General features: G+C 33.6%; 1 protein-coding gene across 8 annotated transcripts in view; it reads left to right on the top strand.

Annotated features, from left to right (window-relative positions):
• Positions 1-12,442, top strand: part of CPEB2 (cytoplasmic polyadenylation element binding protein 2) — a 73,301-nt gene that overhangs the window by 34,691 nt on the left and 26,168 nt on the right. For 3 of the 8 annotated variants that reach the window (XM_061145495.1, XM_061145493.1, XM_061145498.1), the window contains 2 exons: positions 928-978; positions 8,420-8,443. The exons of 2 other annotated variants lie outside the window; for them this stretch is intronic. In XM_061145495.1, the coding sequence (XP_061001478.1) occupies positions 928-978; positions 8,420-8,443 (75 nt within the window). The remainder of the gene's footprint in view (positions 1-927; positions 979-8,419; positions 8,444-12,442) is intronic. 3 more of the 8 variants (XM_061145496.1, XM_061145494.1, XM_061145499.1) reach the window with 1 other exon arrangement.

Raw genomic sequence — 12,442 nt, 5'->3', positions numbered from 1 at the left:
TTCAAAGTTTTCTGAGCAGACTTTAATGTACGTTTCTAATAGTCTATCACCGATTCAGTCATTCAAGGAAAATCCTATATCTTCACGGACTACAAACAAATGATCATCCTCACTATTGGGATTTAATCAAATAAATGTTGATGTAAAACATCATGTAATACATGAACAGTTGTTCATGTATAACTTTTTCTCTTCCACAGCAGTATATAGTAGTTGTCCCTTCTGTATTTTTCTAAATGCAAAATTCCCTAATGAAGGATTACTCAAAAAGAAGTATTCACGCTCCTAAGCTTTAATATTTGCATTTTTTATGTTTTTATTTTTTGTCTCATTTATAAACTTTGAATAATACCAAACAGTATTAAATTTCCAATATTATTTGTAGTAAAACCTTTAAGATGTTTTTATTAAGCTTTATTTAAATTCAGCTTATAAAATCATATTGAATTCAAGAGTAAGTTGAGAAGAGTTTTTGCGGCTTATTTTTGTGTGTGTGTGTGTGTGTGTTTTTAAGAATATAAGTTTCTGTCCTTCAAATCTGATTTTTGGGAAAATAGACCTTTAGAGAGAATTGCAAACAGATTTGAGAATTTTTTTTTTTTTTAATTTTCACATCCTGTATTAAGTTTGAAAGACTAGGATACCTACATTGTTTTTATATTCCAAAAGAACAAAACTTGGTTCCATAAGGGTTGCCTCCAAATCACATTGTTCTCTTATAGTCTTAGAACTAAAAGTTCACTGTTTTCATTTTCAACTTGCAAAGGTAGTTTCAGTTAATACACTTTGAACTAAACATTAATTTTTTATTCCTGAAGAACTATACTATGCTCAGTAAATTTATTCTCCTTACTCCCCTTCCTTTTTTTTTTTTGCTTTTCAAATAGCTCCATAATCTTCAAACTTCCCTTTCCCATCTTTTTAAAGGTCGATTGAGCTATCCACATCCAGGAACTGACAATCTATTGATGTTAAATGGTAAGTTTTTATAAAACATTTTATGTTTTCAATTGATTTATATAAAGATGACTGAATACATGTTTCTCTAAACCTTCCCCATACATACAAGTTAATCATTTTATAAGTATAAAAATGAAGCTGCAACTCTTCCTGTATAGCAAATAGAATTAGGAGTTTGAGCATATTCTCACTGGCAAAGCAGCCATTGAAGCATACTTGTGACAGCATGATTTAAATCAATGATTATGACTACGGAAGCAGTCCTGAGTTTGAATATCAGCTTTCCAGTTTATTGTGTTAACTTATTTAAGTAACTTCCATGAGCCTTAGCTTCCCATCTGTGAAATGGGAATAGCAGTCTCAAAGTTCATTATGAGAATTAAATGAGATACTATTTACAAAGTGTGTAGAACCTGTTATTATATATTATAACACTTGTGTTTATATTCAACTGGGAAATATACTGGTGATTCTCTAAATATGCTAGTCATACTTAATTTTTTTCTAGTTATAAAGTTTACACAGTGAATTTTACTCTCATGAAAAAGAATAAATAGACTTTCATTAAAGTTGTTTTCTTTCTGTTGGACAAATATTGCATTTGGAGTCACAGTACCTAGCACTTCCATGACCTTGGAGTAGACACAGCAGGATTAAAATACCCTTCGCAAAGGTTGCTTTTATTTATTTATTTATTTATTTTTAAATTTTAAATAACATTTATTGTAGAGTATGTTCAAGGGGCAGGTCTGAGAAGAGGGAAGAAGGATGAAGAAGGAATGGTAAAGATAGTATAGGACTTCCTTTAAAATACATAATTAATTGCTAGAGTGGCTTGACACTTCTTCAACTAAAGCTTTGCTTAAAAAAGTTGGCAATGAAGTTGGGAAACAAAGAGTGAAAAAACAGCCAGTGTGAAGCTAGACCATGTGAACTCTAGTGTTAAGTAAAAATTAATATTAAGTAAAGATGGAAAGATAGGAAGAAAGTCTAGGCTACCTAGGAGATAGTCAAGGTAGATAGGATTATAAAATAAAAGAAGAATTGAAGAAGCAAAGCATTAAGTGAGGTGACAGATTGATTTGTTCAACATTTGACCTTTCTGTAGTGAGTACCCATCACATGCTAGCCTAGTCTAATCACTGGTTTATTTATTCCTGAGGATCTTCTAGGATGGTTAGAAGTAGAATTGCCACAGTATTAACAGACTCTGCACTCTAGACTGAGGTCATGTTCACGCTAGGCCTTACAGAGGTCTAGCAGTCCATAGACTTTGACCAGAAAGGCACTGGAAATTACATTCCAGGACTTCTTCATGCAGCCTTTTTTCTACCATGGAATTAACAAACCATATCATCATTTAAGCAGCTGGTCTCTGAATTCTAAATCTGTGATTGAAAATTATATTGTTGAAATTGAGTTTACAAAACAGAAAATAGACCATAGTCTTTATTACTTTTATGGCTTGATTTATAAAATAATAACTTTAGGTAATGATACACTTTTAATACGCTGATCCTGACTTCCTTAAATCCTTTTCTTTTGGAACAGTCTGTGTGGTAAATAAAGATCATTCACATTTCTATTTTTAACTTCTAAGAAAAGCTATTCAGTTGAAAAGTTAATTTGCATATGTTTCACGTATTCTGTTAAAATCTATCTGAAGGAAAGTGCTGTATGAGATAATTTGTTAGATCATTCACAGATGTTCTTAGACTGCTGAATACATATTAAAATAGAATGATTCAGAAGTGTATCGTAATCACAATAGAATGTGTTGGTTCTATGTGAACAGAGCTTAGTAGCCACACTATTTTTACAGTTTGTACTTTCGGTTGCACTAAACATTATTAAACGAATTGACTTCTTCAGTTGTCTAAAACCTTTATAAATAATCTAGATGTTGAGCATTTCATCACATAGTAGACCTAATCATATTTTATTAAATATATATATCTTCAAAAATGACTTTGAAAGAGTAAAAATCATGTCCTATGAATAGATGAAAGATTTGGATTTGTTTGGAGAATAATAAAATTAAGGCACACAGGAGTTATGTCGTATGGACAAATCTGTTCTTTATGTTAGCATCCTTTACAGAATTCCATTTTAGGCTTATAGTACATACTCAGTACAGTAAGCCATCCTGGAAATTCTGAACTTTTTGCCAGGGACTAGGAGAGAAAAATGATGGTGAATCTAGGACATCAGAAGTGTTTAGGCCAATACAAACAACTGGATCCAGAGAGGAAAAAAAAAAAAAAAAACAAAACTTTGCTTATCTGGGATCCTTGGTTAAGAGGAAAAGCAAGAGCAGAAAATAAGGTATATTTATAGGGTAAGAAAGTATTAAATGTTAAGAATGTAGGGTTTTTTGTAGATGTCAAGGTTATTGAAAAGAGAAGTGAGAATTAAGTGATATTAATATCAAACTTCTGCCTATACTGAGTTATTATGAAATATTATTGATTAAAGAAATTATAGCATCTCAGTGCATAGACCTGCTTTTTAAATTGTTGGTCTTTTTAGTTTGTCACAAATTTAACTCACCATTAGGGAACTGATTTAGTAATATTATTTAACCAAGAAGCATAGCTGATATTATTGACCTTTAAAATCAACATTGGTAATAAATTCTGCATCAGTATTCCTTCCATGTGGTGGTTGAGCAATAGTTGGCAGTGGTCGGAATTACAGACTCTGGAGCCAGGGTATCTGGGTTTAAACCCAAGGTCGCTATTTCTAACCTTCACCTTGGGTGGTTTACCTAACTTTCCTTTGTCTCTGAGTCCTCATGTGTAAAAGAGAGACAGCATTCTGCCTGCCTCAGAAGGATCTTGTGAGAAGTGAGTGATTTCGTTCACATGAAGCATTTAGAACAGTTCCTGACAGTAAAAGTTGGTTGTGGTAATGGGTGATGAACAGTGACAAAATAACTTTGAAAGAGTAAAAATTGTGTCTTGTGCATAAATGAAGAAGCTGGATCTGTTTGGGGAATATAAAAGTAAGAGAAGACTTAACTGGAATTTTCAAGTGTTTGAAGGAAGGTTATTTATAGTGGACAAAGACTTATGTTACTTCAGAAAGCCTAGCTAGAACCATTTTGAAGAAGCTCAAAGTTGGAGTCAATGAAAATAAAATGATTTCCTCAAGCAGTGTTTCTCAAGTGTGGTATACTTGCCCTTTGTGGCACCCAGGATGACTTTTGATGGTGCACAAATGCACATTAAAATAAACACATGCCTGTTACAGTTTAAGATCAGTCCTTAGCTAATACAGGAGTGGCCGAAATCTGTGATGTTCTAGTGGTGCTAGGCTTGAGTCCATTAAAAGATAATATATAAACTCAGGTCTAGGGGTTATGAAGATAAGGCAGACGATGTAAAGGTCTTGTAATTCTGCTTTCCTGAGTAATTAGCATGATAGCTAAACATGTAAATACTCCTTTTAAGTAAGGGATAATAAAGGACAAACAGGGACTGGAGTAAAGGTCAGGAAGTTGGTCAAAATTGGTGAGACTCTGAAGTACCCCTGGCAAATCTGTTAACTCTGAGCCTCTGTTTACTCACATTAAAAAAAAGTTATAATCCCATTCCTGTATGTCTCATGAAGTTGTTCTTTAGATTTTTTTTTTTACAGATTTTAACAGTAAAAAATGTCAAAGAGATATAACTGCAAATAGGCTCCTGCAATAGACCGTGTTCCTCAATTCAGTTAGAAATCCAGTTGACTAGTGAACACTGCCATTGTTAAATAGATATTGTAGAAGAGTCCAGCTTTAATATCTACGAGTACCTTAGGGAAGTTGCATTATATAGCAATGGATAGATTGTCTAAAAACCAAGTCTGATGTTAGAATGACAGCTTTAATGTTTGTATTTCTAAGTGTATAAATCTTAATTTTTAATTAACAGTAGTAAAAAAAAAATTTTCTAGGAGTAATACAAAATGGTGTATCATTGGAGTATTTGTTTCTATTACTGTACTCCCTTCACATGTCTCCCAAGGAAAATGGCTTACATTTTTATTAGTACATGTGATTTTTCAAAAGGGGAACAGAGCAGAAGTGTGTGAGGGGGTAGCAAGCTGGTTTGAAATTCAGATTTGTTGTGATTAACCACATACACCAATGTTTGTAATCAAGAGTTTGCTCTATTTTAGGAGGAAATTATGTGTATCTTTTATTAAGAAAATGTACTCAGTAATGAAATTGTTTTCAGTATATTCAGTCATGAAAATAGGAAACTTGAGTATGCAATCAGTTCTTTTTTGATGCTGATGGAAGTGAAGTAGATCATAGCAGATTTATTTTGTATCTTGAAAAGGATTGTGATGGGGGGGAATATTTCTCTCCTTGGTTTTGGCTTTTTAGAACAAAACATAATGTCTTTAGCTTCACACCAAGAAAACGTTAACCTTTAAATATTTCCAGCTGATTTGGTATGTTTACCTATCCCTTCCTCCAGTTGCAGTAATTCAGGCACCACAGACTGTTGCTGAGAGTAAATACCTAAGGGCACAAAAGTCCTAAGGAGAAGGTTAGAATTATCCTGTTTCTTTTTAAGTAGCTGCCGGTTAGAATCAAAACAGATTATTGGTAACCAGCGCCAAACTGTAACATCCCTTGTATAGGAAGGATCTTCAGGCTTTTCTCACGTCCTTATTACCTTCATTGAAAGCAAAGAAATATATATTTGTGTGTCTATAATATATATTTTAACACACATACATACATATATACATACACACACACACACACACATGTATGTTAAATAGCCAGTTTGTCACTTTTTATAATGCTTCATAAATCTATGTACCTGAAATTTAATACTCTTAAGTACAGTGTTTTTATACTACAAATTATTTGCTTTTTTTTTCTCTAAATCATATTCTAAATGAGTTTGGGAGGCGCATACTGCTTGAAGAAGTCTGTTTTAATTAAAACATAATGATTACTAGACATGTAATGATTTTCTTTTCTCACTGCGGATTTCTGATAATTCTGATTTGGTTACAGTGGAACATATCCATGAAATTCGCATAGAAATACTAGTAGGAAAGTTGAGTACACACACCATTGTTTAGCATAATGGTAGGAGATTGGTTATTTCCGTGACAGGGAATAGGGAATGTTTCACATGGTTTAGCTTCATCTGCAGTCAGTTCTATTTTTGGTAATGTAGAGACTTGGAATCTGAGAGTTGTCCAAGAAATAAGGGCAATAGCTCTTTACAGGATTCTAAAATTCCTCAGGTATGAGATAGTTGGAGAAACTTTCTAAGTAATGTGTTCAAGCCTAGAAATGAGATGAAACCTAAGATGCTATGAACATTTGTGCATATTTTCACTATTTTAGTGTTGACTAGCCTCAGCTAAGAACATAAAAGCTAAGACCATAAACTGGTTATGATGTCATTAATTTTCTCAATAGATCATGATTTATGTTGTACAGTTGCTAAGTCATGTGACCCATGGACTGGAGTGCACCAGTCTTCCCTGTCCTTCACTGTCTCCTGGAGTTTGTACATTATTACTTAGTCATAATTTTATAATATGACATTAAATTTGATGAAAAGTTTTATTTTCTTTTGAATATTTGATCCTCTACAACCATGAATGAAATTCCCCAAAGCAAATTTATATTAGATTAATGCCTTTAGATAAGCAGGAAGCCCAACTTTTGATTTAAGCTTTGAAGTGCTTTGGGGCCTATTGACCACTTTGATGCTGAATACAGCTATGAAGACTTCAGGGAATTCATCCTTCCATAGCCTGTTCTTGATAACTCCTTTTATAATTCCTAGTGTCTGATTTTCCATAGTTGATCTTCAGTCTCTTTGAGACCCTGTTTTTCTTAAGGACTATATGTCTCAGAAGACCTAGATGACAAAATTCCAAATGCCACTTCCGCTGCTACCCTCACCCTAAACTAATATATAGATCAGTTAAGCTATATATTAATATAATCTGTATATATACATAAACACACACAGAGGTAAGCTACATATAAATGTGTATATAGGTGAGGTAAATCTGCCAGGTTTTGAGGTAACTGGAGCTCATGGACAGGTTAAGTCTGCATTTATATAACAGAAGACAACAGTCTGTACATACAGTATATGTAACTAAAGACAGTAAAATGCAGGGATGTTAATGAAGTTACTTTATATAAAAGACTAATACAAACCTTACATTTACTGGCTTATTTCTTGAAATAAAAACGATTAAGACTTTTCAAGTTTGGTTCTCCCCTTTTTATTATAGGGGAACTAAGACTGTAGCCCCACCCTATAGACATACTTCTTTATATTAAAGCCTTAGTATAATTTTTTTTTTAATTTTGTAAAATCTCTACAATAGAATGTGTTTAATGATGTAAAATGTTTTCCTTTGATCTTTAAATTTCATCCTTTGGAGAGACTACATTTCTGACAACCTTTAATATGTATTTTGACTTGAAATTTTTCAATAACAGATTTTTCCCAGACCTAAAAAAATTGATGAATATGAATTAAGATCTTGATTTTGACAGTCATTTTTGGTTTACTGCTAATTCTAGAGTAGAAATACTCATAGTATACTCGAATTTGGGAGTTATTTAAAAACAAGTTATAGATTTTATCAAACTGGTACTCTTATGAAAAATAAATTGCAGTGTTTTTTCTCCATGAGGAATCTGTAAACTGCTAGTAACATAGGTTGAAATACTTTCTGCTTTACACTTTTAAAGGTTTAACATATGTACTGTTCTTTGAAGATACTAATAATAAGTTTGTGTTGGAATCCCTCTTACTCGAGATGTGGAGACAATAAACACTTAGCTGTTATAAAATGTACCGAAAAGATTGAAAGCATTATTAGTCTGTCATTGATCATTTCTTCACTTAAGCAAGTTTGAACACACGAGTCTTGTATTCTGTCTATCTAAGCTCTGTAGACTTCAGCAGACCAGTTCAATATTGTTTTATCTTTTCACTCTTCTGTGTCTTCCAGTTATTTTTCCATGCAGGGCTTTGCATAAAAAGTGATGTTGACCTGAATTACTAGTTGAACATTATATACTGTATCACTTTTTATAATAAGTAGAAAAGTAAGGATTGAAGTTGTCTCCATTCATTGGGAAAAATATTTGGGATGCTATTTAACCATAAAGTGTTACATATTCCTATCCCAATTAGATGAAACAAATATTTATTCATGAGTTTTAACATAATTGAGAATAAATTTTGTATTTCCAGTTAATTTTACAGTTTTTATATGGTTCAGATGGCACATAAAAGAGTGCTTTGTAAATATTAAAATACCATACACATGTTGTGTGATGATATTGAGGTAGCTCTTAAGACAAAGTAGTTCTAATTTCCAGATGCCCACATAGCTTTCCATGTCACAAATGTTTGTCTATGTGGGCTTATTTTTAGTTCTGACATTTTACAATTTGTCCTTTGTTTACATGCAGCGAGGAGTTATGGGCGAAGACGAGGTAATTCATTTCTGTTTGCTATGGTGTAACTGTTTCTAATTGGGTTTTACTGATCAATGTTGTAATTATCCCACATTTATCATGCAATGTCTGGAAACTCACCGAAAAATTGTGTTTTGATTTCCACACTTACTTGTCCAAGTTTTGAACCCTAAATATCTTAACCTTTAAGGTACATTTTCATACTAATATGGTTATTTAATAAATTTTTCCATTATAAATGTCTAGATTTTAACCATTTTTAAAGTCATTTGTATATCTTTTAAAATCTGTTTATAGTTTTTTAAGAGATGTGTTTAGTAGATACTACTGAAGGTGACATGCAATATGAATTTTCTGCTCTCTCAATCTGTGATTGTCTTATCTATGGTATATAATTTATAGCTCTAGTTTATTAGTTTTATGTTTGATCCAGTTGAACATGGCAAATACCAAACAGATTACTAGTAACACCGACATATAGAAATCATGTTGCTCATACTTCTCTGTGTCTTAAAATAATCCTTTCTTTCTCTGTCTTAACACCACATGCACTTGCACTTTCTGTCTCTCTCTCTCTCACACACACACACACACTTTCTCTCTTGCACAAGAGTCTTCCCCTTTGGGTTCTTGTTTTCTTAAGGAAACGACTAGGACTATGCAGTGCTACTCTATTCAACTTCCTAGGAAAGCAGCTAACATTTTCTGTGGCTTAAACTTTGTTTTTCTTTTTCATGTGCAGAAATTGATAGGAAGAAAAGTAGATGTGATGATGGGATGAGAAGAAGCAAAAGTAACTTTACACTAGATTATCCTCCAAGTGGTGAATAGCCATACTACTTATGTGGTTGTTGTAAGTGCCAGTAACCATAGTACTCATGTAAAAGGGTTTTCCTTAGCTTGTAAACTCTTCCTTGAGCCATGGAGGATAGATAGTAACAATAGTGCCTTTTGATAAATTTTATGTATGTGTGCCAGTGCTTCATATTCTTTTTATCTAGTCATGAGTGTGTTACTTTGAAAACAAACATGCAAAACTGTCATCATTGATGACAGAAACTAGTATTTTATACGTGTCAGTAGTAGTTCCAGTTTTGTATTTCAACGTTGTCTGAATTTAACTTCATTTTCAGAATCTAGTTTCTTGAAATGCTTCACTGAATCTCTTGGTTCTTTATTTTTCTAACTAAAAAATTAAGAGGATTTAGAGACTAACGACTTAGAAAACTGAAGCTGAATAACTTTCTAGAGATTGTTACTAGCAGCTGAGAAGAGGAGAAAAATTGAGAATTTTAGTACCTATTTTCAGTTCTGTGGACTATCTTATTTCACTGTGGTATTCTAATATGGAAATTTAGTTCTCTTGAAAAAAGTGCATTTACTAAGAAACTGTAGAGCAATTTAGGATTCTTGTCTTTTTATATACGTTTCATCTTAGTGTGATTTATATACCTGATTTGGTATACGCCAATGTAAATGTCATAATCTAGGAAGTTCTTTGAAACAAGGTATAGGAAAATAATGTTGTTTATCTTCTATTATCTTAATTTAATAATTGTAGACTGTGACTGTATTAAGAAAAAAACAAAAATTTGTGCTTTACTCAAATATCTCTGTCCTCTGGGAGCCACAAAGACTTCTACTTCAGAGCTGCCTCCCAGCATTGGAAGAAAGAAGACTCTCACTTGGCTTTAAGGCTTTTGGTAGAAGCCTTCTGTAGCACAGAGCTGACAGTTGTCATACTTACTCGGCTTAGTTTAGCAGGAGGTGGAGTGTGGCAGCTAGGGCATGGTGGTGGATAACTTTTCCTCTCATGTTGTATAGCATTAGTAATTTTTCTAGTTGTTCCTCCTAGGAGTCTGCTTTTAAAATTTTAGATTTGATGGTCAGAGGAAAATATCCTGTGATAAAGCAAAATGGAAAAGAATATGAAAAAGAATATATATATATATATATATATATATGTGTATACACACACACACACATGTGTATAACTGAGTCACTCTGCTGTACAGCAGAAAATGAACACATTGTAAATCAACTATACATCAATAAATTTGTTTAAAGTATACCCATTAGAAATAACTATTGAGAGATCTTATTTGAGTTTGAAAGTACTTTTAACACAGTAAGTAATAAAATATATTAAAAAAAAGAAAAGCACATACTAAAGGAGTGACTCAACAAGAAGTAGCCTGGCTTTCTTCCTATTTTCTACTCACTTTTTCCTCTTCCTATGCTAGATGTTATAGCAATATCACACTAATAACCTTTTAACTATAAAAGGATTCCTTTTATGGGTTTCATATTTTAGATTTGGTCCATCAAAGGAAGTCCATTTATTTATTTAATCATTTTTCTTTTCTAAAAAAAAAAAAAAACTCTCATGCACATCAGATCTGTTGATGTGGAATGTGTCACAGTGAGCTGATACAATTTTTGCCAAAAAATAAGACATTGCTGTTTACCAGTGCATGGTGGGTGGACAGTATTATTTTCACAAGCATTTTGACTTTATAGACTAGTTTAAGAATAACTATTTTTTCTTCTTTTGTCACCTTTGACTCACCTTTAACCTCAGGCACAGAGTAGCTGTTTTCATTTAAGAGATTTCCCACTTGAGTGCAGTAAAAAGCAAATTACTACCAAAAGTGTATATTTTAATATCTTTAATAATGTCAGCATAAGAACTTTAAATCAAACTGCCTGCGGATATATGAAATACACCTTCAGTTCAGTTCAGTCGCTTAGTCTTGTCCAACTCTTTGCAACCCCATGAATCGCAGCACGCCAGGCCTCCCTGTCCATCACCAACTCCCGGAATTTACTCAAACTCGTGTCCATCGAGTCGGTGATGCCATCCAGCCGTCTCATCCTCTGTCATCCCCTTCTCCTCCTGCCCCCAGTCTCTCCCAGCATCAGGGTCTTTTCCAGTGAGTCAACTCTTTGCATGAGGTGGCCAAAGTATTGGAGTTTCAGCTTCAGCATCAGTCCTTCCAATGAACACCCAGGACTGATCTCCTTTAGAATGGACTGGTTGGATCTCCTTGCAGTCTAAGGGACTCTCAAGAGTCTTCTCCAACACCACAGTTCAAAAGCATCAATTTTTCGGTGCTCAGCTTTCTTCAGAGTCCAACTCTCACATCCATACATGACCACTGGAAAAACCATAGCCTTGACTAGATGGACCTTTGTTAGCAAAGTAATGTCTCTGCTTTTTAATATGCTGTCTAGGTTGGTCGTAACTTTCCTTCCAAGGAGTAAGTGTCTTTTTATTTCATGGCTGCAGTCACCATCTGCAGTGATTTTGGAGCCCAAAAAAATAAAGTCTGACACTGCTTCCACTGTTTCCCCATCTATTTCCCATGAAGTGATGGGACCAGATGCCATGATCTTAGTTTTCTGAATGTTGAGCTTTAAGCCAACTTTTTCACTCTCCTCTTTCACTTTCATCAAGAGGCTTTTTAGTTCCTCTTCACTTTCTGCCATAAGGGTGGTGTCATCTGCATATCTGAGGTTATTGATATTTCTCCTGGCAATCTTGATTCCAGCTTATGCTTCTTCCAGCCCTTAGGAATAATCAAAATTTAAATATGCTAAAAGTACTTAAGAAAAACAAAGATTTCTTCCCCTGCTTTTCGTTTGTATCCTGCCCCTACTCCTATGTATTTCTGTACCCTGGGAGCCATAAAAGGTTCTACTACAGTGCTGCCTGAGGACCAGGATTAGAAAGGAGAAAGACTCTTATGTCTATCATATATATTCAATGTTTATTCCATTCTGAGAGTGAACATACTGGTCTGAGCTTGGAGTAGGTTTGGAGGTTGTGAAAGAAGTGTGAAGTGTAACTTAAGCACTATCTCTCAATCTGAAATATTTCTATTACTGCAGCCTGTCCTTTTAATGCAATAATAGGGACAGGATTAAAATGCTGCTCTACTCCAGTGGAGTAAAAACATACAGAATTATGTTAAATAACAGAAATAAAGAATCTATTTTAGTTAGTGAAACTAAAAA

This window comes from Dama dama, chromosome 6 (genome assembly GCF_033118175.1).
Source record: "Dama dama isolate Ldn47 chromosome 6, ASM3311817v1, whole genome shotgun sequence".
Taxonomy (NCBI): Eukaryota; Metazoa; Chordata; class Mammalia; order Artiodactyla; family Cervidae; genus Dama; species Dama dama.
This window is presented reverse-complemented; position numbering and strand designations above follow the sequence as displayed.